The 26062-nt window shown below is 37.4% G+C and overlaps 1 protein-coding gene across 1 annotated transcript in view; it reads left to right on the forward strand.

Annotated features, from left to right (window-relative positions):
* Ddx10 (DEAD-box helicase 10) overlaps window positions 1-26062 on the forward strand; it is a 258076-nt gene that overhangs the window by 17071 nt on the left and 214943 nt on the right. Inside the window, exons 7-10 of the mRNA XM_063255716.1 lie at window positions 3170-3296; window positions 6658-6820; window positions 11570-11654; window positions 24462-24563. Coding sequence (XP_063111786.1) covers window positions 3170-3296; window positions 6658-6820; window positions 11570-11654; window positions 24462-24563 — 477 coding nt within the window. The remainder of the gene's footprint in view (window positions 1-3169; window positions 3297-6657; window positions 6821-11569; window positions 11655-24461; window positions 24564-26062) is intronic.

Raw genomic sequence — 26062 nt, forward strand, 5'->3', positions numbered from 1 at the left:
GAAAAGGCCTACCACTGTTTTCTTTATATTATTTCTAATGGTTTTAAAAGAAAATAATCGTGTCTAGACCATAGCAATTTGCTGTGTTTTTTAGTGACTGTAAGTTATTTACTTGTTTTTTTTTTTTGAGACGGGGTCTTGCTATGCAGTTTAGGCTAGCTTGGAGCTCACTTTGTAGGCCAGACTGGTCTTGAACTTGCAGCAATCCTCCTGCCTCAGCCTTCTGAGTGCTGGGATTACAGGCATGTGCCACCATGCCCGATCAGTGACTGTAAGTTAAATTATATGGTGATTTAAAGAAAAACTTCGAATTTATTATTAGGTACATACAAATTTAGGATGCATTACATTTCCTGTTATTTTTAAATGTTAATCATATAAAATGTTTCCTCTTGTTTTTATTAATACTTTTTCTTGTAATGTCTACTTTGATATTAGAGAATCATACTTTATCCTGGTTAGTTTTTATTGTTGTTTGCTTATGTTTTTGTTTTCTTTGAGACAGAGTCTCACTATATAATTCAGGCCTGCCTTGAATTCACTATGTTGCCCAGGCTGGCCTTGAACTCAAGGTGATCCTCTTGTCTCAGCCTCCTGAGTGCTAGGCTAGGATCACAGACGTACCACAGCGCCTGTCTTTGGTTAGTATTTTAGTGGTGATTTTTTTCCCCCTTTCATCTTATTTTCTTTGATTATGTCCTTATGTTTTTTTAGATTTTTTTTTTAAGTAGCATATTCAAGTCCCTTTACTTCTTACCATTTGTCTTCATTATTATATTTAATCCAGCTTTTACAGTTAGTATTATAGGTCAAAGGGTTAATTTTATACAAGCAGTTCCTTTATGGCAGAACTAATAGCTTTTTAACCTTCTGATTGTAGCAGCTGATGGTAATTATTGCCTAGAGCCGTTATTTTTCAGTTTGCATAATTTTAATATTCTAAATCTATCATTTGTTCATTAGCAGCCCATAGTTTCCATTAGGTTTGCTCCTGTAGCTGTGCAGCCTGTAGTTTGGACCGGGGCATGTGTCCACTTGTACTGTATTTTAACAGTATTTCTACTACCCTGGAAATCTGTGCTCTGCCTGTTCATCCCACTCTGTCCCTTAATTCCCGGCAGACAGTGCTCTTACTGCCTGATAGTTTTTTTAAGAATGTCATAAGGTTAGAATACTAAAACAACCTTTTCAGACTTTCTACTTTGTGTATAAGATTTCCATATTTTCATGACTTAAGAACTCATTTCTTTTTCCACTGAATATTTCCTTGTCTAAATATAACAGTTTATCCAGTCACCTACTGTAGGACATTTGATTGTTTCTAAGTGTTGGTAACTACTAATAAAACTAAACCTCTGTGTGCAGGTTTTTGTGTGGACAGACATGTTTAACTCCTTTGGATAAATATCAAGAAGCATAATTTTTGGGCCACATGGCAAGACTATATTTAATTTTATAAGAAACTACCGAACTTTTCAAAAGTGGTTTTACCATTTTGTATTTTCTTTAGCAATTATGTCCTGTGTGCTCTACATCCTCGACATCTGTGTGATTGCTCTTCTGGATTTTAGCCACTCATTAAATAGAAACTTCAACGTGTACCTCATTCTTTTAATCTGATGATGTGATGTGGAAAACCTTTTTATATGCTTATTTGCTATTTAGATATTTCCTTTGGGGTAATGTCTGTTATGGTCTTTGATCCTTTTTTTTTTTCTGTTGTTAATCTTGACATTTGTGTTCTTAAGTTTCATATTTTGGCATACTATCCTTTATCAACTGTGTTTTCTTTTGTTCAGTGGTGTCATCTCATTCTTTTAACAGTGTCACAGGTCAGAAATTTGTAATTTTAATGAAATTCAGCTTTTCGGTTCTTTTTATAGGTTATAACCTTGGATTTTATATCTAAAATCATTTGATTTCCTAGTATTTGGTTTGTCTGACTCTTATACTATAACACAGATATGCATGGGTGTGTGTGTTTGTGCATATGTAATGTGTATCTTCATGGTGACAAATGTTACTGGACTGTACACCCCTCTGCTATTTCTTACTATGGTCTCTTACTATAGGCCTCTCCACAGCAACACATGGACAGGGTGCCCAGTCTTGTTTTTTTTTTTTTTTTTCCCACAATCAATGACACTTGTATGGATATTCAGTAGTTTATTCTGTGAGTTGTTTAGTGAGGGACATCTGGACTGACTTTCATCTTTTTTAGTTTCATATGTAACATCATGGTCTCTTACTATAGGCCTTTCCACAGCAACACTTGGACAGGGTGCCCAGTCTTGGTTTTTTTTTTTTTTTTTTCCACAATCAATGACACTTGTATGGATGTTCAGTAGTTTATTCTGTGAGTTCTTTAGTGAGGGACATCTGGACTGACTTTCATCTTTTTTAGTTTCATATGTAACATCATGTATCTTTGAGTTTTTTATCAGAGTATTTTTGGAAGAAAATTCTGAAAGTAGATTTAATAAACATTAAATACATGTGCTTCTCTAATGTTTATTATGAAGTTTCAAACTTGCAGTAAATTGAAAGATTAGAGTCATTTCTTTATACTTGCTATGTAGACAGCTTGAAATTGCTAGCATCCCCTTACTAGCCATTCATTCATTCGTCCATCCCTGTAACCCATCTTACTTTCAGGTGCATTTCAATGTAAATTATAGACACCTATTTTCCTTTAAATACTCCAGTGTACATATCGCTAGTGTAAGTTCAATATTTTTATGGGTTTTCTTTTTTGAAGACTTACATATGCAGATTTGAAGCATATGTTTGCTGAGTTTTGGTGACTGCATACCTCTATAACCTGAACCCTTATAAGATGTAGAACATTACCATTAGCCCAACAGTTTTTCTCTTGCCCATCATATAGTTTGTTCCTGCCTCTCGTAGATGATTGTTGACCTGGCATTTTCCTAGGTGACCATTATATGGGTATATCACTTCTTAAAAAAACATATAATCTACAAGGAATTTTGATTATGTTTTATGTTTTACTCGTGTTGAAATTGAAATTGTTTTCCTGAGGAATACTATGAAAGTGTATCTGTATGAAATTTGAGATATACCACTGTTAAAACTGTGCTGTTTTTAGTCTGAATTTCAGAGTCACAGGACATTTTTTAATGTTTTTTTCCCCTTCTAATTCCACAAGCACTCCTGCCACTTTGGAACAGAACTACATAGTTTGTGAACTGCAGCAAAAAATAAGTGTGCTATATTCCTTTTTGAGAAGCCATTTGAAGAAGAAGAGCATTGTGTTTTTTTCCAGTTGCAAAGAGGTACCAACCATTTCTTATTCACAATGTTTCTTTTAAAATGGGTCTTACTATGTAGTTCAGGCTGGCCTCGAACTCAGGGGTGTCCTCCTGCCTCAGCTTCCCAAGTGTTGGGCTTGCAGGCCTGTGCCACCATGCTTGGCTATTATTCACATGTAATCATCCCATTTGAGATAACAGATTTCAGTTATACGAGTAATTATATTGTATGAGATGTAAAGTGTTAGATGTGGTTAGGGATCTGTAGATAATGAGAATCTTGTGTTTTTGTTATGAAAGAATATGTGTGAGAATTTAAACTCTTGATGGCAGAAACTATCTTTTCTTCGGTATTTGGAAATACTGTGATAGCGAGGCTAAGCACAGACTGTCATAATCTCGTATCTTCCCTGCCTAACATGAATGTGGAAACGAGTATGCTCTTTTTCATTAACTGCATGTCTTTATTCATTCTGATCTTTTGTCTGGAATGCCTTCCCTGCATTGATTTAGTAATTATGGGGAAATAGTGGTGCTTTTTTAGGGCAAGCTTGAAGGTTATACTCCAAAGTCTTTCTTCTGATACTTTTTCACATCTTTTCCTTCCTTGTCCATTGCAATGGTATCTTGGTTATACCTTTAATAGTTCATAAACTTTCTTGAACACTAGCTCTGTACTAGGAATAAGAGGTTGAGACATGTGAGAAAACTTGGTCCTCCTTTAAGAAGATGGGACAATGGTCAAATTACATGGACCCCTTTTCCTCTGTATTCCTGATGACAAATACATGTACAGCAGATAAATTCTAGACACAGCTTTCGCAGTAGGGTAGCATGTTAGATGTGCAGATGAGTTTCCCTCCAGTTTGGGGGAAGATAAGTGGTGTTGGTGTTATTGTCTGTTGAGCTTTATCATTTTACTATATAAAAAAATCACTTTGGATTTTTTAGGACCTAATTTTAGTTTTTCAGAATTTTATGTGTGCTAAAGCGAGGTTGGTATGTAGAATCTAGGAGACTTTTCAGAGCTCTGTGTAGAGCAGTGGTGAATGTATGACCTGTGTTGCTGCAGGCTGTTTGTGTCATTGAAAGCTCTAACCGGTTCACCATCTCAGCTCTAGAGTTTCTGTTCTGCAATACTTTGATTTTCCTCTTGTTTGCTTGTTATCTACCATAAACCTGTCTCCTAGTGCTCTATCTAGTTCCTCTCCTCCCTACTGCAGATACCCCTTATTCTGTTCTGTGTTTTGTGTTCTCCCTGCAGTTACTTAATTTTGCCCATATTAAAAAGTGTGAGTCCCTTTCCAATCTCTCCTTCTTTTTTCTGTTTGTCACATGTAAGTCTAAAGAGTTATCTCTGCTCATTAAATTGCTTTGGCTCCTCCTGTTCTCTCCTTGGCCTTGTGCTGAGATACGGCTTACCAGAAGATGCCCACTTATCAGTCCTTACCTCAGTGACCTCTCAGGAGCATTAGATCCAGCCGACCATTCCCTTCCTCTTTGAAGCATTTTCTTAGACTTTTTAAAAATCTTTATACTAATTAACCCATCTTTTTTGCATCCTTCTTGATGAGTTTATTTTGGCTGCCTTTCCTGAGATTTCCTCTGCTTGACCACTGCATTTTGGAGCTCCTCTGACAAGTATGTTTTTTCATATTTTTTAATCCCTAATATTAGTTCCATAGCTGTGAATTCCATCTGTATGCTAACAGCTGGCAAGTCAACATCTGAAATGGAGTCCTGACTTCTGTCTCATCTTTCGACTTGTATATACTTTGTTACTGGGTATTTTTAATTGTGTACAAAACACGTCTCGCAGTTTACCATGAGAAACCATCTGGGTTCCATTACCTGATTCTGCTTCCCTCGACTCTTTCTCATCTCAGTTAACGACTAGATTTTCAGTTCCTGTTTGTCTTTATCCCAGAACCAAGCTATTGGTATAAGCCATTAGCTGCAGTTCTTCTTATCACCCCTATGTTCCCCTGCATTCTGGACCACACTTAATATTCCTCCTGGCCTCCTGATTGGTTTCTCCATTCCTTTGCTTGCTTTTCTGTAGTTTTCCACTTCATAGTGAATGAAAAGCATACACTGGAATGTCATTGCCTTTCTAAAAACCTGTCAATGACTTTCTGTTAATTAGATTTTAAACTTGATACTTGGAGCCTCTCTGACTTTATTCCATAAATGTCTTCTGCCTTAGCCAGTTTGTCAAAGAGGAAGAATTTGAAGTCAGTCTTGATTCAAGAGAGATTCTGCAGAAGCTTTTCATGAACTCTATTTATACTTACTGAATTTCCACATGTATTTATTCAGAGATTGATTTGCCTGAGAGTAACCTGTGATCTGCAGGTTCTCCTTTCCCTTGTAGCCTGTCATGGTTTACAAGAAAAGTCTGTTTACTACCTACTGTAATGGTGTCCTCTCTGAAAGAATATTGCTGCTGAGAAGGTGAATAATTCTAATAACTTGGTAACAAGTGGTTACACAATTTAGTTGGCTCCTGTTCTTTACACTGAACAAAATTGGACGGAAGCTTTAGTGGAGTTCTTATCTGATATGTTATAAATAACTCTTGGTAAACTTTCATCATTTTTAGTGTGTTTTGTAGTTTGAGATAAGGCTTCTTCAAGTCCATTTTCTGTGTTTCTATGAATAAATCTTAGCAGGGGTAAGATAATGTTCAACTCTGCCTCAGTCTTAGCAGTCCATGTTTAGGATACACTCAGGGATACTTAAAGAGAAACAACTGCAGTGGTCAGCTCCATCCAGTGGACTTCCAGTCCATTTAGATGCATTTACAGTAAATTTTATTGATGTCTAACAGTTAAGTACTGTCATTTCTTATTTTGATCAGTGTTTCGGTAATTATTGCTCAGTATTAGAAGAAAATATAGATGTATGGGCCTAAAAAATTAAAGTATAAACTGTCACTTTGCTGTAAAAATTTAGGAATTATGACATGATTCTTAAAAGACTTTCAAGCTTAAGCCCTAAGATACAATTCTATGGGTGTCAGGAGATTGAAATGAGAGTTATAGGAAAGGAAATATAATTTTATAATTTTTCTGTTCAAGGAGGGTTTTTTTTTTTTTTACTTGTTTTGGATGTCAAATATATCTGTCGATCCACTGGACATTTATTTAAAAGGTCGTTATTTTGAAACATGAATTTTATAGAAATTACATTCTTAAAATTATTCAAATTGGCAGAGATTTTAGAGCATTTCAAAATTCCTTTAGGAAATACATGAGCAAACATGTTTTAAGATACAACTGGAATATATTTCTCTTTTTATGCCCCATATTTGAAAGATTTTTGATAGATGAAACTTGTATATCTTAAATTTTGAGGTGCCGAACTCATCTTTTTGTTTGCCCAGGTTCAGTATCTGTACCGAGTGTTCTGCCGGCTTCGTCCTGGTGTTTCTATTCTTGCTCTCCATGGCAGACAGCAGCAGATGAGAAGAATGGAGGTCTACAATGAATTTGTCCGCAAGAGAGCTGCAGTGCTCTTTGCTACAGATATTGCAGCCAGGGGGTTGGGTAAGAAAACTTACTGGAATGAAATATCTGTGAGAATGGAAAGTGTAAGTCACCTCTAAGGTGCATTTTATGAAATCTAATACACAAATAATTGGCCATTTTTTTTCCTTTTGTGGGATGTAGGTAAATTGGTAATCTTAAGATTGATTAATCTTAAGAATTTGTCAGTGAGACATCCTGTAATATTTGCATGCTTTTTGCCCTTATTGTATTTCATTATAAAGTCTCATGAGCCTTCAAATCAGGAGAGGATTAAAGGCTTAAAGATGGGGAAATTTTTCCTTTTTCTTTGCAAATTACAAACAACTTTTTTGTAATTCACTTAGCAAGAAAAATTAGTGAAGTCTATCTTTTCATGGTCATCCTACTTTGTATTTTAAAATCAAAACATTTAATGTACTTCAATTTTTAAAAAAGCCATTGTATTCCTATGTAATTTGTATCTTTGTCAGGGTAGGAGTGAAGTGATCAGAACTGGTGTAGACATACAAACAAGAGATGAGTAAATAGGTGGGAACTTGGATTCTTCAATCATTTTGTGTTATGGCAAATTGCATTTATATATTTATTGTCTTTTTGAGACAGGGTCTTGCTATGTAGTTCAGGCTGGCCTTGAGCTCACTCTGTAGCCCGGGTTGGTTTTGAACTTGCAACAATTTTCCTGCCTCAGCCTCCCGATTGCTGAGATTACAGGCCTGTGCCACCATGCCCAGCTATGTTATGGCAAATTTTAAACTCACATAAAACGATTAAATCTAATGTACCCTCATACACACGTTGCCTCTCTCACATAGTTACCTTTTTCATGATTCTCTTTTTCCTATGCTTGCCACTTTAAAGCATAGCTCAGCCATCGTATTGGTTCATTCCCATGTGAGGGGACAGAAGTAAGCATATTTTTAAAGTTCTTGAGGCTTTTTTTCTCAGTCCCATGACAGCTGTTCCCCCTGTAGTCCCCATTGCTCTTTGATGGATAGTACTTCTTTCGGTGTCTGACTTGAATCCACAATAGCTCACATCAACAAAACCATGTTCTAAACTGAAGTTTATTCCTTTTTGGATTCCTTTAAAAATCATTAAAAAAATCCCATACATAACATTAGTCATTGTGAACAGACATACTTATATTAATATTTTGTAGTATTTCCTTGTTAACCAATGTTTTTTGGTACTCTTTTCCTGCCCTTCCCATCCCACCACATGCGTAGTGTATATAACCTTTCAGTTGAAGGTTCTTGACCTGTGGCTAATGAGTACTTTGGTAGCACTTAGCAGTTCAGTGAACTGCTAGCTAGGCATTGGGAAGACATTCTTATTTTTTCACCAACTCTTAACTCTAGCATTATGAATTTAAGTAACAAATTATTGTATTTTCAGTAGTACTTGTGGCTTTTTCACTAATTGAAATCATGTTTTCATTATATCATAGTTTTTACAGATATCTAAGCTCAGTACAACTTAGATATTATGGTTAATAGACCTGTAAATAGGTTATGTTGATGTTTTATTTAGCAAGAATATATGTTAGTGTGTCAAAAATTTAATTAATAGCATTGCTATGTTCTATTATAAATTTTATCTTTTCCTTTGTGTTTTACTTTGTATGTTTAAGATATTCTGAGAATGAGTTCACAAGCTTCAATTATGGCACAAAAATGTTAAGAGCTTCTGTTATAGTGTATTAAAAGCACTTCATGAATGCATTCATAAGCAATATATAGTGTTATTTTAAGGATTTAAAAGCTCTTACCAATTATATCATTGTATATGTCTGTCTGTAACTTGCTCTCAGAATCTTTACATGTTGATGAGTAAACACTCAGGGTGTTTGTTGTTTAGAATGTCAAATAGTAATAGTTTATCCAGTTATTTCCATTTCTGTAAAAATAGACACTTAAGTTTCCAGTTTTTTCCTGTGAAAATGTATAAGAAGTATCCTGAAAACTTCCTTTATCACTGTCCAAGATCTTCTTCAGAACACATTGATATCTTTTAGCTTTATTTTATTTCTTAAGAAAACATGCACATGAGCTACAGTGAATACTTATGCTTGTTCCTTAGAAGTAACTACTTGGAGCTATGTATTCTTTTCTGGTGCCTAGCTCCCAATGACTAAGTGATCCTACACTGTTACTTTCTGTCCTACCAAATTTGGAAATTACCCAAAGATTTCCTTTCATTATCTAACAATCATCACTTTTTTATATCCTCAATTTTCTTTATATTGCTATATTGTGATTTTTGCCTGGCTAAATACAATTCGTGTCTATGTTTTGACTATAATTACTGACTACTGAGGTAAGTGGTGTACTGTTTTCCTTGTCATAGTTGCTCTTGTGTGTTTTTCTTGGAATTTTACAAAATTTTGCTTAGTTTTCTGTGTTCCACCTCTGATTTCTCAAACGTTCCAGCAGATGTCACATGCCTGGTTTTGTAATAGTTGCAACACAATTCTCTTTTCCCTTATTACCTCCTTCCATAGCCTTCGGCTTGCAGCTCTGATCTGGATTCCTTGTTTCATAAGCCTGATGCACATTTCTCATTTTGAGACTTTCATTTGTGGATATTTGTCTTCTTTTTTTCTCTTAAGTTGCTTCTCATAGCTTCCTAAGACTGCATGGGGGGTGTATGTTGTTTTTCCATATCTGGTAATGGCCTGTTCTTGAATGATAATTGGGTTGAGAATAGAGGTTCTGGATTGAAGTTGTTTTCTTTCAGAATTTTGCAGATATTTTTCATTATCTTAGTAGTAAGCCTACTCTTGAAGATACTTGCTTTTCTTACTCTTTTTTGGTGACCCTTTTCTGGATCTTCTTTGGACTTTCTGTTTCATTTCAGTGTCCTGACACTTTATAATAATGCATTATAGTATGAGGTCCCCACATGTGCAGTTCTGCTTGTCACTGTAGATAGCATTGTTCAGTATGAGTCTCTGTGATCATTGAAATATTCTGTCTGCTCTGTCCAGTACAGTGGGTTTTCACACTTGGTAGAAGTGGGAAAGGGTCAGATTTCTTGTGTTTAATCTTAATTAAACATGAATAGTTACCATATTAAGCAGTGTAATAGAAATATATGTCTTTAGGTTGCAAGAAATTTTCCTTTGAATTGCTTCTTGGTGTGTTACGTATGCATATGATATTACATATGCAAAACAAATATAAGCATCATTTTGTGGATGATCCAAAAAGCTGATGTCAATTTCTTTTGAATATTGAGTCTTTTCATAGAAGAAAACTTCAACCTTATGTAAATTAATATTGTTGGTGGCTCTGTAGAAGGCTTGCAAAGAAGTTGGCATCAAAACTCTCAGGGAGTGTCTTAGTTACTTTTTACTCGTTGCTGAGACAAAATACCTGAAGCCCAGAGTTGGGAAAGGAAAGGTTTATTTCTTACAGTTTTTGGAGGTTTCAGTCCACACTCAGTTGGCTCCAAGACAGGCGGGCATGGCGGGGCCACAGTTCATGGCAGCTGCCAACAGCAAGCAGGAACCAGCAAAGAGCAAGACACACCTTCTTCTGCCATTACATCACATCCTGGCTCCACCCCTAAGTGGGTGTAGAGCTAACACCATCAATCCAAAGCACTAGACAATGAACAAATCACAAATGCACAATTCAAACTCATGAGGCCTGGGGGACACAGACATAAACCATGACAGGGAGTGTGCCCATTTTCCTTCTGTATCCTTGTTTTACTCTGACTTTAGAATTTCTGCCTTTGGCTGGATCTGTTGTGCAGCGTTTGGAAGCTTTTGACATTTGACTTCTTTCAAGAGACTGAGCTACAGGATAAGGGAGGAAAAGAGTTAAAGTGCTACTCTCAAGTGCTGCTTGTAGCTTGCAACATTAACTGCCTTTCGTGACACCTGTACTTTTAAGTCCTGAGAAAGAACTGTGCTAAATACCAGTTTTTCTTAACTTGCTCCCCATACTAAAATTCAACCCTTTTGAGTAGACTGTATGGTTTAGTGATACTATCACTGTCTTTGAACATCTTTTTTTTTTTTTTTTTAATACTTAGCCCTTTTCTCTAATAGAAATTGATCAGAAATCCTCACAGCAAAATTATAAATGACTTAAGTAATTCTCTCCAGATCAGAATTCCTTGGAAATGAGTGAAAATTGATATACCAGAAATAGATAGAGGGTAATTATTGCTAAGAGACAGAAACTAGAAAGATATAATTCATTCAATTAGAGGTGGGGCTAGTGAGAAAAAATTAAACCTTCATTTCAATTTTGGAATTAGTTTTATAGCTAGTTCCCTGGGATCCTGTGGAGAGTAGTCCTTTGAAGTTATTAAACATCAGGGTATTTCATTATTTGTTTGATTTGAAGCAATCTGTCATTTCTGTGTCAGTTATAAAGTAAACTTCACATTCAGGCACTCATTAATTTTAGATCATTTTATCAAAGAAGCATAGTGTTTATCATTTCTTGGCTCATGCAATTAATTTTATTTTTAGTAGTGTTCATATTGATGTCTGTCAGTTTGCTGTGGTGGAAAGTCAGAGTAGGCATAAAAATGATGTAATATGAGCTGGGCTCATGCCTATAATCCCAGCACTCGGGAGGCTGAGGCAGGAGGATTGTTGCGAGTTCGAGACCAGCCTGGGCTACAAAGTGAGCTCAAGGCCAGCCTGAACTGCAGAGTGAGACCCTGTCTCAAAAAGGCCAAAAAAAAAAAAAAAGGTAATAGGCCAGGTCCTGAAAATGATTTTTTTTACTTAATGTTCTTTCTATATAGATTTCCCAGCTGTGAATTGGGTTCTTCAGTTTGATTGTCCAGAAGATGCCAACACATATATTCACAGAGCAGGCCGAACTGCCAGGTAGGTGTTCTGATCTCTTTTTGCTTTTGGTGCTGTAAATACCCAAATAACAAGACTTTTTTCAGCTGCAAAGAATGGAGAAATTAGGTAAGTGAGCGCTAGTTTGGTGTTTTGTAGTGTGGACTGATAACAACCTGAGAACTGCTGTAAATCATATGATTGAGACTTGATTCCTGTTGAGAAAAATACATTGCCCTTTATTAGATTTCAAATTTTGTGTCAGAATTGCTTGCTGAATATCATCCAGTTGCAGATTAGTGACCTATTTTCAGATGGAGGAACTGAGTCTTAGAGTAGTTAATATGCTAAAGGATCCAGAGCTAGAATTTCCGACACCGGTAGTTTGAAGCTTGCAGTCTAGATCTTGTACTTTTACCTCTGTGGTATAGGTTCTAATAAGGGATAGGGTAGTTTGCAGTCTTGGATTCTTATTCCTTTCTTCCCCTGGGGGGAGTTAGGGGTATCAGTGAGGGCTACTTCCAAAATTTCTCTTTTCTTTTTATGTTCTTCTTCACATCCCCAGTAAAAGCACCCCATAGTTGGTCAAAAACTATGGAAAATTGTCTAGAAAAGAAGACAGCAACGTCAGTTGTTTGGAGCTACATAACATAGTAAAGAATGCCGGAAAAGAGTCACATGGTATGTCAATAGTGTGTAGGTTGAAGTGAGGCTAGAGATGTATGCTGCTAATAGAAATGACGATGATTAATAGCCTTCTTAATAGCATTTAGCGATACTTATCAAAAGTCATAGAGTGCTTTTTTCCTTAGTAATTCTGCATCCAGAAATAGATCTACAAGTTTTTTGGTTTTTTTTTTTGAGACAGGCTCTTGCTGCAGTTCAGGGGTGTAGCCCAGGCTGGCCTCAAACTCATGGCGATCCTTTCAGGTGTGTCCTCATGCCTGGCTATAATTTTAGTAACTGTTTATGTTTCTTCTATTTGTAATGAGTAAGATTGGAAGTAACATAAATATTCTTCACAATGAGGTTATGTTTAATTATGATTAGCCACAAATGCACTATTTGGTTTTACATTTTCTTCCCATTTTCCTTGTCATCAAAATGGAGTGATGGTTACTGCTGTGGTTCTTTGTGTTGGTCTAACTGAACTAGTGTATGCTTCAAGAACTTTTAAGGCTTTCCCAGGAAAGATAGGTTCCTTAGTCCTAAGATTTAGGTCTTCTTCTAAACAAAGACTGCTTTTATGGAAGAGTTGTTTTTCCAGCTGCTGTATGCTTACTTCAGGTAGGGAAGTGTCTTCTATTTCTTAATTATCTAGAAAGTCCCTTAGGGGTTCAGTGGTTTGTTTTGTTTTTTATATAGGTTTTAGATGACTTTGAAGAAAAAAACCAGGTATTTTTATGTGTAGTGACTATTGTTTATTCCAACTGAAATGAAAGCTTTTCTTGTTCTTTATAACCTAATGAGTAAACTCCCTGTTTTGGTATTTTCAAATTTCATAAAATATGTGATGAGTGTCAACATTTTTTTTTTTTTTTTGGTATCAGGAATTGAACTCGGGACCTTGTGCTTGGCAGACAGTAGCTGTGCTGCTGAGCTACATCCCTGGCCCATGTTTTTTTGATGGATTCAAATTTACCCTGTGGGCTACTTTGGAATATAACCAAAATATACTCAAATTTGTTTAGGGATCTGTTCTTTGTCCCGCAATTCCATTAGGTCCTGATAGTCATTTTGCTGAAGTTGGTTATTTGGGTCCTCTGGGATGTTAGTTCACTTAAGCCCCTTCTTTTAGTTTACTCAAGGTCAGCTAATCAGGACTTGGGCCCTAACTTCTCCAGTCTCCTTGCTTCAGTGGGACTGGGTTTAGTGTAAGTTGTCTTGTGGATTAAGACAAACTAGCCTTCACAATTTTGTTTTTTTCTGACATCTGAAGAAAGACAGGGACGTGATGAGAATAGCAAGCCTGTTCCTTCCGTTTTGTAAGAAAATACATGGTGTCTCAGATGTCTTTAGTGTGTAGGAGCATAGCTGGATAGGGTTAGGGTTAGTGATGTCTTCTGAGAATTCACTACTGGTGAATTGTGAAGTAAATCTCATATTGTTCTCAGTAAATGCATAGTATGTATGAATTTGTACATATATCCACATACACCTGAATTGTGTGTCTTGTGAGTCTTTGGTTAGGTGAAGTTGGGTATGGTATCTTGCATCCGAGTGGATTACTTACATGCCATTTACCTGTGTCATTGGTGTGTATATAAATGGCAGACTGATGGCTTCATAGAACACAAGCAGTATTTTAAAAGTATTTCCCTTGTATAGAGATTATTAGACATTTTGATGTATCAGTAAAGGGTCCAAGGGAGGAAGTCCTTCAGGGTTTTTGCTACTGGAGAGATTACTGGAAATCTAATGTATAGTGCTTGAACATAGTGGGGTGAGCATTAAATTGGGTTATAATGCCTGGAGAGATGAAGAAGAGTTAGAACAGTGTCACAATGATTGTATCTGAAGAGGGAAGACTAGTTTAAAATGTTTTGAAGTAGGCTTTACTGTGGTCATTAATTTTTATTTTTATTTATTTATTTTTTTTAGGCTTTTTAAAAAAATTTTATTTAAGGAGAAAAGAAAAAAAAAGCAGGGAAAGGGTACAAGTTATACAGATTTACACAAAAAAAATGAACAGTAGGAAATCACTAGTTAATGGGCTACATATTGTCATCTTAGAAATAATTGTTCAAGTCACAAAAATTAAAGCTTGTAAAGTGGACATTCCATCAATGATACTGCAAACAGTTCTGTTCATTGATCCAATAAAACTCTGTGATATCATTTTCTATCTTATACACTTAAATATACATGCAGTTATATAGTTTAGGGCACTTTCTTTTCCTCTCTTTTGTACCATGACTATTACACATTTTGGGTTTCATTGCTCCCACGGTTCTTATTACTTTTTTGGAAAAGAGTAAAACCAAATGTGACATAACAGAACAGAATCGGTCAAGTCAAAAGGGTGGACATTATAGATAATGTAAAAACATAATACAAGGTGATCAACAATGGTTACCATAATGCCTCCCGCTATCTCTAATAGAATTGCCTATATCATTAGTTATAATACAATTGAACAAAACAGTAAAGAATAAAACCGACAAAACCAAAACATTGGAGACATTGTAGGTCTTCAAAAGTAGATAAAAGTCAACAAGAATGGGCGTCATAATGAATCTCATTATCTTCACAGCTGATGCCTAAACTTTCGAACCTGATACTATCCAGCAAAACAGAATAGGGGAACATCAGTTAAAAACCAGATGGTGAGAGTAATACAGGGCTTTAAATCAAGGTAATGAAAAGTCAAAGTGGGTTACTATAATATATCCTGCTATTTTTTTTCTTTAATTAAAAGGATAAAGATAAAAAAGTAAATAATGGAGTGGAGATTGAGATAAAAGAGGGCATAACAACGAAACAGCGCAGATCAAAACATAACCATTTAAGCAGAATAGTGTTTCACCACCAGATAATCCTAACCTAAAAGTAGTTACCATATTGTCTCTTTCTTTGAAATCCTTGAGTACAACTTCGTATACTGTAGCATTAAGTATATCAAAACAATGTAAAACCATTCAAGAGAATGACAGCATTACAGAGTATTTAGAATCGACTAACAGAAAATGAACAATGGTTTCTGTATAATCTCCTTGTCTTTAAAAGGTTTTTGCTTATACTATCATTCATAATAAAATCCAATAAGATACAGCCTATTTAGACCATTGGAGACAGAAGGACAAAAGCTAGATGAGACTTCAAAACAAGATGATACTAAATCAGTATTACCTATTAAGATGTCATTTTCTCCAAAATAGCTGTTCCTATCATCCAATCTTCTCTGCCTCATTTCTGTTAAGCTCTTTTTCTGTCAGTAGCTGTCAGTTTGTCTTCTTCGTTTTGTTCTCTGCTCCATTCGCTGTGGCCTCTCTGCCATTATTTCTGGATTCTTTGTATTTTTCTTTTTTTAGAATATCCTGCAATACTCTCTGTAGAGTTGAATTGGTGGTTGCAAATTCTCCCAGTTCCTCTTTATCCTGGAAGCACCTTGTTTTTCCATCAATTTCCAGGGACAGTTGTGCAGGATATCTCTATCTTGGCTGGAGATTATTATCTTTCAAAGCTTGAATTATTTCCCCCCACGCTCTTCGTGATTTGATGGTTTGTGCAGAGAAATCTGCTGTAATTCTGATGGGTGTTCCCTTGTAAGTGGTCTGTTTCTTGTCTCTTACAGCTTTTAATATTCTGTTCTTGTATTGAATTTCTGGAATTTTTATTATTATATGCCTGGGTGTTGCTCTGTTTGGGTTGTAGGTAGCTGGGGTCCTGTATGCCTCATACATCTGAGTATCTTTACCCTTTGCTAAATTAGGAAAATTCTCCTGGATTATTTCTGTGAGTAGCTTTTTTAGTTCACTTGTTTGTGTCCCTACTTCTTCTTTTATGTTCTTAATCCTTAAGTTATGGATCCTCTTATCATCTTCTTGTCTTTGTATTATTGCTGTTTGTTTCTTTGTTATTTTTAAGAAGTTTTTCATTTCATTCTCCCATATTACAAGTCTGCCCTCCAGTTCAGATAGTCTGTCCTTAGTTTCTTTCAAGCTGTTATGCCAGTCTTCTATAGACGTCTTAGTATCTTGGTAGTCCCTTTGAACCTGCTTCACGTACTCAATGCTTTCTCTGTTTTCTCCATCAAACAATTCTCCCCTCTTTTTCTGTTCTTCCATTCCACCACCTGTTTTTTCTTGGGTGGTACTTAGCATTTCTCTAACTATTCTGCATACTTCTAGCTTCAGGTCATTGATAACTTCATTCCTGAATTGGTCTATGAGGCTCTCTATATGGTGCCTTATGTGTATTGGTGCGGTGTCTGCTATTGCCTGTTTCTCAGAATTGGGGGCTGAGGAGCCTTTCTTGTTGCTGCCTCTTCCCATTCAGCCTCTTCTTCTCTGTTCCTTATATATGCAAGCTTATATAAGAGGCCCAGCTTCTCTCCCAGTCAGCCACAGCCTGATCGAATTGCGCCAGCTAGGTGTTCCCGCTCACCGCTGCGCACCAGGGAGTTACGGACCAGGCAGCCTACGCGTCTCCCCTCCCGGCCACCGTCAGGCTCTGGGATCTGGGTTGGGACAGCCTACCAGGTCCGCCGGCAGCGTCACGCAGGCCAGGCACTTTTCACCAATCCCGCCCGAGAGGGGGATGTGTGGCAGGAGTCGCCACCGTGCCCTGCTCCCACAGGACTGCTTGGGCCCAGAAAGTCCTCTGCTGGAGTCAAACTGTGGTAGAGTGTCAGCTTCTCTCAACTCACCTCACCACAAGTCAGTGCACGCCTCCCTGCCGTTCGCAGATTGCCATTCTCAGAGCTTCTGCGCGTCTCTCCCCTTGCCGAGCCACTGTAGAGGCAGCCAGCCGCCGCGCGGCAGGAAACCCAAATCGCGGCTTACAATGGCGCGGTTCCAGCCTCCACACCGAGTCTTTTCTGTTCCTGTTTTAGCACCAGGACTGCATTCCAAGTTGGCTTCTCTGAGCCCAGTTCGTTCCTGAGTCAGCAGAGCATATCTCCACCTGCTTATGTCTCCTTAGTCCGCACCATTCCTGGCTTCTGAGCCGAGTCTTTCAGAGAGCCTCCGGTAGTTGCTGTTATCTGTCCGCCATGTTCTCCCGGAAGTCCCGGTCATTAATTTTTAAAGAAGCATATTTTGCAGTTTAAAATCAACTATGTTCTGAATTGACGATTTATAAAAATACAGTCAGTTAAAAGGTAAACATAAAAATGCTTATTTTTAGCTGAGCATTATAGAGCATGCCTGTAATACTAGCACTTGGGAGACTGAGGCAGGAGGATCACTGAGAATTCCAGGGCAGCCTGGGCTACAAAGTGAGACTGTTTCAAACAAACAAACAAATCACAAAAAAAAAAAAAAAAATTAAGAAATGCTGATTTTTTTTCTCTGACAGTTTAAAAGTTGCCCTTAATGGATTTATAAATAATTAGAAAGTTTCATGGGCCATGATACTGAATAATTGAGTTGAATAAAGGCTAAATTAAAATTTGAAACTAATTAAAATCCTGTGTTAGGCTGTAATTAAAACCAGGTTGCTAGATAGTGTTTGCTTTTGGAATTGCACTATAATACATGAATACAGAAAATGAATTCATTAGTGAAGTAGTAAGGTTAAGGGAATCTGGTGTGTTTAAAAAATCTTTTCTATATTTTGGGGCTGGGGATTGAGCTCAGCGGCATGAGCGCCTGCCTTGCAAGCAGGCAGTCGTGAGTTCGATCCCCGGTACCGATAAAAAGGAGAAAGACAAAAAAAATCTTTTCTATATTTTAACTAAATAAAAATGAAGGATGGTACAGAAAAATGTCTTTCACTATTTATTCTATTTTACCTTTATTTTAATCTGTCTAGAATTCTTTAGATCTATAGCAGTTGAGATATTTCCCTGTTTTCCTTAACCATCTATACTGCTCTTAACAAAAGATCTCCTTTGTGGCCAATAGCACAAAGGATATAAATGTAGTATTGGAATTCTGGATCGTGTGGTACATCTTTCAGTAATTCTCTTTCAGACTTGCAGTTTTGTTATTGAAAAGATCAAGCTCTTTCTTACATATGTGTACAGTTGGAAATGGAACAGATTTGGGGAAGGTACACCCAGATACGTCTTATTTGGGGAGGCTGCGAGAATTGTGGTTATAGGGAGGAAATTTATGTGTAATTATTGTGTTTCCAGAGCACAGGGAGGTAAGATCATTTCAGCAATATTTCACTTCGTTCTTATTTGCCTGGTTCTGAGTGGTTTTGTGACTTTAGATGGCAGAATGTGCTTCCACTAGGGGACAGCAGAAGCCAGGCCTTTGCCTTGCACTCCTGCTGGCTGCACAGCAAATACCGAGCTGGAAATCAGTTAGAATTCCTCACTTGGTTTGTGGAAAGTACGGGTTCTTTACGAAATCAGTGAGAGTTTTAAAAAAATAACCTTTAATTGGTTTGTAAGTAGAAATAATAGTGAAAAGACAATTTCCATGAGCATTAAGTTTACTTGAATTTATTGTACATAAGATGAAACAGTGTTTCCTGGAGAAAATTTTCATTTCTTTCATTCCTGTAGCTGAGATTGCTGTGGGCCTGTCTTCAGTCTATTCCTCCAAGATGGAAGGTGATGCTTCCTTACAGGCATTATGCTTTCATTGGTTTCTAGGATTTAAACACTTACTAAACGGGCAAAGCGGATCCTTGCGTTCCTATTCCGAAGTGGTGAGAAGCTGGGGTGTCTGTCGTTTCTTGGGAGTCCACCGCTTCCCCACCCTTTCTCTCCTGTTGTTTACTCAGTGCAGCAGCTAGTGAGCTTCCAAACACAAATCTTGTGAGGCTTCTGATGCCTGCCAGTTCCCTCAGAGGCAGTGACCTCCTGCTGTACCTTCAGTCCCTTCCTCTTCCCGTTCTTCCCTGGCTCCCCAGGCTTCTGCCTGTCCTGTTCTCTATTATGTGTCCAGACGTCCTCTTGCCTTAGGGCCTATTAGCTGTTTCTTTTCAATGTTTTTTTCCTCAAATATCCACAAAACTTTTTCTTACCCTCCCCAGCCACTCTTTCTTCCTTTCACATTTTCCATCGGACTTACTACCTTCTACAAAAGCATTTAGTTCATATTTTTTTCCTTGCTTCTCTGTCTCCTTACTAGATTGTCAGTTCTGTATAAGCGGAACTGTTGGTCTGTGTACTAATGTACCTTGAGTATTTTGAAAAGGGCCTGGCATATGGTGGACATTTGAGATAACAAATCAGACTCATAAATCACATTTTACCCAATATGTTGTCTGTTCGTTTGTAGCAAATTGCTCCTTGGCCTAGTGGCTTGCAGAAATAATGATTTATTTCAGGTTGTTTGTGTTGAGAATCCAGGTGTGGCGTAGTTGAGTCCTCAAGCTCTCAGCCTTATCACACAGGCACTGTGAAAGTGTCACAGTGAGGCTCATTCACATGGTTGGTTGTTTCATTTCCTCTCTGGCTGTTGGTCAGAGGTAGCTTCCAAGTTCCTTTTCATTTGAACTTCTTGGAAGGACAGCTCATAAAAGACTGCAGCCGACTCAGAGAGTGTGAGTGACTCTGGAGGGAGAGAGAGAGAAGGAGGCAACGATGTCTTTTATGACCTAAGCTTCGGTCTGTCTTAGTGTTTACAAAAGTCATTCTTGCCGGGGGATTACAAAGAGTTGGAATACAAGAGGTATAGATGTTTTGAAGTTGATTTGGAAGTTGTCTACCACACTCAATGTAATGCTTTAATAATTACAAGTATAAAAGCAATCTTAGGTAAAATAGGAACAGGTCTAGGACTGAGTTTTCTTGACATGTTAGGTGGTACTCTGGCCCAGATAAACACCGAAGACTAAAGGTGTGTGGTGTATCACTTGTATCCAAGGTCTGTTTATACCTGACCACAAAGTTCACCAGAGACATAACTTCTCAATCCATAGATTAAACAGCCCTGGCATGTCCTATTTAAAGGCATCTCATGCATCATAGATGAGGATTCTTGTGTTAGCATATGCCATATTTATTTCTGAGGGATCACTAGTTTTTTTTTTTTTGTAATAAACTCATGATCATTAGTATTTTTATGAAGATATTTGACAATATTTTTAAAAGCCAAGACAACTTCTTCCCCACCTCTTACCTCTGTTCAACAAACAAAATTATGAGTTGTGGCTTAGCCAATTACTTTTGAAAACTTGATAAATATTTGTTGAGTGAATAAATGAATGAACTTAGTTGATAGAAGAACCTTGTCAAAGGTTTCTTCCCAGGAAATGCCTTTGCAGAGACTTGGAGGTAAAACAGGTGTAAGATTATTTAGATAAGTACCAGGCCTGAATTTGTATTAGTTCTTTCTGACTGATTTTTGCTTGCCTTAATCCAGGTGTTTTTTTGGTCTTTTTCGTTTTTATGGGTACCAGGGATCGAACTCACGACTGCCTGCTTGCAAGGCAGGCGCTTATGCCGTTGAGCTAAACCCCCAGCCCCAATCCAGGTGTTTTTAATTAACCGATTCTAGTGGTTGCTGCTCCCATGCAGAGGCTCTAGAATGTGCAACAGCCAGATGTACTTGGAAGGTGGATGCTTGTTTACATTTGCTGCTACTTGTGGTTATGAAAACCAGCTAAAATATATGTATATTCCTTCATTTGAGTTATGAGGAATAGCTATCCCATAGTTGTTCAAATACTGCCTTTAGGGTTAGGGTACTTAAGTTTGAATTTGACTTTGTTGCCTAATGATTTTGTACCTTTAGACCAGTTTTTAACTTCTAAATCTGTTTCTTCTGTAAAATGAAAGTAATCATAATTATCTCTGTTTCTTGAATGCTTGCTTGTAGTAGTGTTAGTACTGCTTTCATGTTGGTTAGGAATCTATTAAAATTTAATATAGCTTTAAAAAAATTGTTTCCTGAGGACAGAGTGGAGAAGAGTTCAGTGGTGGTTAGCGTTCCCACTGCGGGACACAATGCCCACATCTGGAAGGAAGCAGTTTCAATTTGACTGACAGTTCCTGGTAGATTCAGTCTGCAGTTGGCATTACTTTACCTACAGATAATTTCTGCCTTCATAGATGTTCAGTCTAATACTGCAAAGGGGAAGGTTTTAATTCTTTTCTCTTGGTACTGGCAGTTGAACTCATGGCCTCACGGTTGTGAGACAGGTACTGTGTTGCTGATGGCATTCCTCGCCCACAGCGAATGTTTTACGTTCACTTTGCATTGTAGTACATGAAGAGAAAACCTTTGAGTCATGTAATTTGATAATTAAAGTACAGTGAAGATACTTGGCAATAGTTTCTGAGTCACAGAACAGATAATTAGTAAACTGTGTGTTCAGTTTTACTCTCTTCCAGGGTTTACGAGAAAAAGTAAAGAAGCGTGAAAAAAAGTATTCACGGGACTCTCAAATGGTGTGTTTTATTTTTCCTGAGAAAATTAGACTCGTCCATATATGCTTCCCTCTAATTTTAGACTAATTTCTACTTCTTCGAGTCTCAGTGTAGTTGTCATTTCCTCAGGACAGTTTTCCTGACACTAAGTATGACTGTATATTATTGGACATTCCTGTATGTCTGTCAGGACACCCAGAACCCTGAATTATTACTGGGTTTAATATCCATCGCAATAAGTAGCTCGTTTCTGTTTCTCCTTGTTTTTGGTACTGGGGATTGGACTCATGACCTCGCCCTTGCCAGGCAGGCGCTTAAGCCACCGAGCTTAATCCCCGCCCATAAGTAGCTCTCTTAACAAGCAGGACATGTCTGTTTCCTCACTGTCCAGTAGTTGGTATGTATGGCTTTTTAAAAAATTTTTAAACATTAGTGAATTGACTAGAAGAAAGTATTCTGTTTTTGTTTTTGAGACAAAGTCTCACTGAAATTTAGGCTGGCCTTGAACTCACTGTGTGGCTAGAATGGGTGGCAATCCTCTTGCTTTAGCCTCCCGACTGCTGGGATTACAGGCTGTACCACCATGCTCCATTTTGATTTATTTTAAGCCACATTTTTCTGTGGATGTGCACCAAAAGATACTTTTTTTGTGTGTGTTAGATTACAGTTTTATCTTTTGTGTAGAAGTTGAGTTTTAAATTCAGCATATGACACAAAATTATTTTTTGTCACCAAAATAAAATACGATACCATCTCTCAGTGAGTTGTTAAAGCCAGTTTGTCCTCCAGCATTCAGTGGTAAAGTAACACTGCATTCCTGGTCCTCTAAAAACAGGCTCTAGTGCATCTGCTGTCCATTTTTTTTCAGGTTTAGACTTGCTCCTTTTTTAGTTCTCTCCTTAGCCTTGTAACTTTTGGTTTCTTCTCAGCTGGTCTTGTTGCTCTCTTTGGGGAGCAACTTAGCTTTTTCTGTGCTATTTGTAACACCTACCTGAAATCCCATTGGTTAATAGAGACTTTCCTCTGGCAGGCAGTGGAGTAGTCTCTTTTCAGTTCTGTGTTGGTGGCATTTATGGCCCATGGCTGTCTTTTGACCTTGACTTACTAGTCTGTAAATGTTGTCTTGAATCTTTTGTCTATGTGATTTCTTTCCTAGTTGACTTGAGTTTTCATCTTTTGTTTCTTTATGTGGTACATACTTTTCTTAGTAAATTGTTTGTTGCTTGGTTAGTTATAAAAATTTATGAATCTTGAAGGGAATTTATGAATTTTTTTCTTATGTTTATTTAAAAAAATTTCCCCAAATATCCCATTTCACTGTTTTACTGTTTACATGTAGCAGCTGACACTACAGTATCAGTAAAATCTGTGAAAAGTGTTACAAAAAGCTTAAGGCTATAAGATGCCTTGTGGCCCATGGCAGCCCACATTTCCGAAGGAATAGCATGGAATAAGATTTTCTTTAGGTAAGGTAGAGAAGTTACAAGAATTGGAGGCAAGTGCTATATCTGAGCAGTGATCCATTCCTTCACACCTGAGCAAAGATCCTTCAGCCTGATGTCTCTGAATAATTTTATTTTAAATATTTTAGTAAAATCCCCTGGGAAAACAAATTGACTACTACAGAGTTTGCTAAAAAAAAAAAAAAGAGTATACATCAGGAAAATAAAATCGCACAAATGTTTTAATACTAAATTTATTGAGACATCTTGTGATTAATACATTTCCTTTGGCTACTATAATTACAAGAGGTACTCAAAGTGATGACTATTAGCTTTCAGATATTTGTTAGTATGGCGAACTGCTGAAGTATTTATGCAGTGTTTTGATGGACTCTGTATATTAAGGTGTCATGTTTATTAAATGACTAATTTTAGAGTAAAAATTTGAATAAGAAATTTTCTCCTGACTGTGTAGGTAAAGACCTATTTAAGCAATTACCATTAGTTGGTGTGATGGATTAATTTATGGTCAATTTGTAGCACTCAGCTGAACTGAATCAGCCTGGTACGGAGCATAGATGGTCCACTTGAGGGTTGTTGGCAACAGCATAAGAAGAGAACTGGTGGGGAAGGCGGGATACTGTTGATTGGCCTGGAAAAGCTGATCATTGCTGGCTTTCCTGATATGAACTTGGCTGTTCCTACTGTTGGAGGAGCTCGAGTCCTTGCTGTTGCTGAGTATGGCTAGATTCTTTCTGAGGGAGCTTTAGTCTTTTGGGCATCGCTTCCTGGCTCCGGTGCAGATCTTTTAGCCTGCTGGCACAGATCCTTCACCCCGCTGTTGCAGACTTTCTAGCTTCTGCCACTGATCTTTGGACCTTCCCAGTGCAGATCCTTGATACAGACTTGCATGAGACCATGTCATAGGCTCTAGGCTTCCAATTAGATGGTGGGGGGCATTGCCATGGGCTGTAGGTTTTCAGCTAGACTCATGCAAGACATTGCCTTGGGACCCAGGTCCTTAGCTGGATCTCTAGTGTATGGAAAGGTCTCCTGCATTCTTTTGCATTTGACTCTTTGGTTGAATATTATAAAGTAATCCTATAAATTATGTGTCCTGTGTTGAATCTTTTCCATTGTAAACCCTAACTACAACAGTTGGTTTCTTTCTTAGGTGCTAGTTCCTTTATTGCAGTACAGCCTTACAGGCACTAGGGATTACAACGGGTGTTACAAATACGATGTAAGGTCATCAGAGGCCTACATGTTTTTGTGTGTCACAGAATACTAAAAACTGGTATTCCAAATATTTGTTAATTAGATGAACTGAGGTCTGTATTACCTACTTATTATAGTGTTAAAATGTAAAATGCAGATTGCACAGATGTGTTAGATATTTGTTTTATTTTTGTCTAGATACAAAGAGGATGGTGAAGCTTTGTTAATTTTACTTCCCTCAGAAGAGCAAGGGATGGTGCAGCACCTTCTTCAGAAGAAAGTACCTGTGAAGCAAATCAAGTAAGAGCTCCTGATTTTCATGTCATGATTTTCGTAATTACAGATGGCCCACAGTTATTATTACTTCCTTCTTCCTAGTCTAGTCGGCTGCTTGTTTATGATCTAACCCCCTTCTCCTTTTTATCTTTTACAGAAACTTTAGGTTTCATAGCAAAATTGAGGGGACAGTGCAGAGAAACAATGACCAACTATTCCCCTCTGCATATCTTATGTGTACTTTCTGGTTGTCGCTTAGGTAGCCTTCCATAGAATCAACATCCCCAGAAAGATGGGTGCGTTTTTCACACTGACATCAGAGTCACTCGAAGTCCTTAATTTACGTGAATTTATTGACTTATTTTATTGATTAATTTTACTCTCTTGGGTGTTTTCTGGATTTGTACGGCTATGTGGTGACGTGTCTTTTTTTGGCAGTACCATGTGCAGTGTATTCATGACCTTAAAAATCCTCTGTGCTCTGTTTATCATCTTTCCAGAATGTTGTATAATTGAAATCATAGCTGTTCAGATTGGCCTTTTTCAGTTCACTTAGTAACACATATTTAAGGTTCTTCTTTGTCTTGTTTTTCATGGCTTGAGAGTTCCTGTCTTTTTTGTGCTGAAGAGTGTGTAGTCTAGATGTGATCGTTTATCCATTCACTTACTATAGGTTTTGGGACCTGTGAGTACATATTCACATGCATGTTTTTGTGTGGACATTTAGCTCCTTTAAGTAACTACCCAGAATGTTATAGCTGGATTCTTTGGTAAGAATATGCCATGTTTCCCAGAAAATAAGACCTAATTAAAAAATAGCCTTGAAAAACTAGAGACCACTAATGGCAGCCCCACTCAGCCTCTCCTTGCCTTACCTGCCATCACTGTTCTGTTGTTTGGTGGCTACTCTGTAAGCAGATAAGGCTGGCTTATTAGGCTGGCAGTTTTTATCTCTGGTTTTCAAGGCTGATTATTTTCTGATAAGGTCTTATTTCCAGGGAAAAAGAGTGGTTGGATTTGTAAGAAATCTTGTCCTCTAAGGAGAGTGTACCATTTTGTATTCTCATCAGCAATGTATGCAAATTCCTGTTGATTGAAGTTGTCGGCATTTGGAATTGTCAGTGTTTTGGATTTTTACTATTCTAGTACCTACATAGTGCTATTTCATTGTTACAGTTTGCATTTCCCTGGAGATGCAGTATGTGGAGTTTCTTTTCATGCGCTTGTTTGCCATTTATTTTTTTGAGATAGATCTGTTAAGTCTTTGGCCCATTTAAAAACTGGATTGTGTGAGGAGGTTGTTGTCCTCATTTCGTGTGTATGTGTGTTTTATTTTTGTGTTGGTGGGAATTGAACTTTGTTAGGTGTTCTATCATGCAAGAATACCCCAGTCTATGTATCAGTTTAAGAATTGTTTGTATTTTTGCATAGCAGTCCTTTATCAGGTATTAAACATTTATTTTATTGATACACTTTTGATGTACAAACTGATCACATTTGTTATAGGACGTTTGTACTTGTGT

This window comes from Cavia porcellus, unplaced genomic scaffold (genome assembly GCF_034190915.1).
Source record: "Cavia porcellus strain 051 isolate PalLab524CR breed Dunkin Hartley unplaced genomic scaffold, mCavPor4.1 scaffold_9, whole genome shotgun sequence".
NCBI classification, from domain to species: Eukaryota; Metazoa; Chordata; class Mammalia; order Rodentia; family Caviidae; genus Cavia; species Cavia porcellus.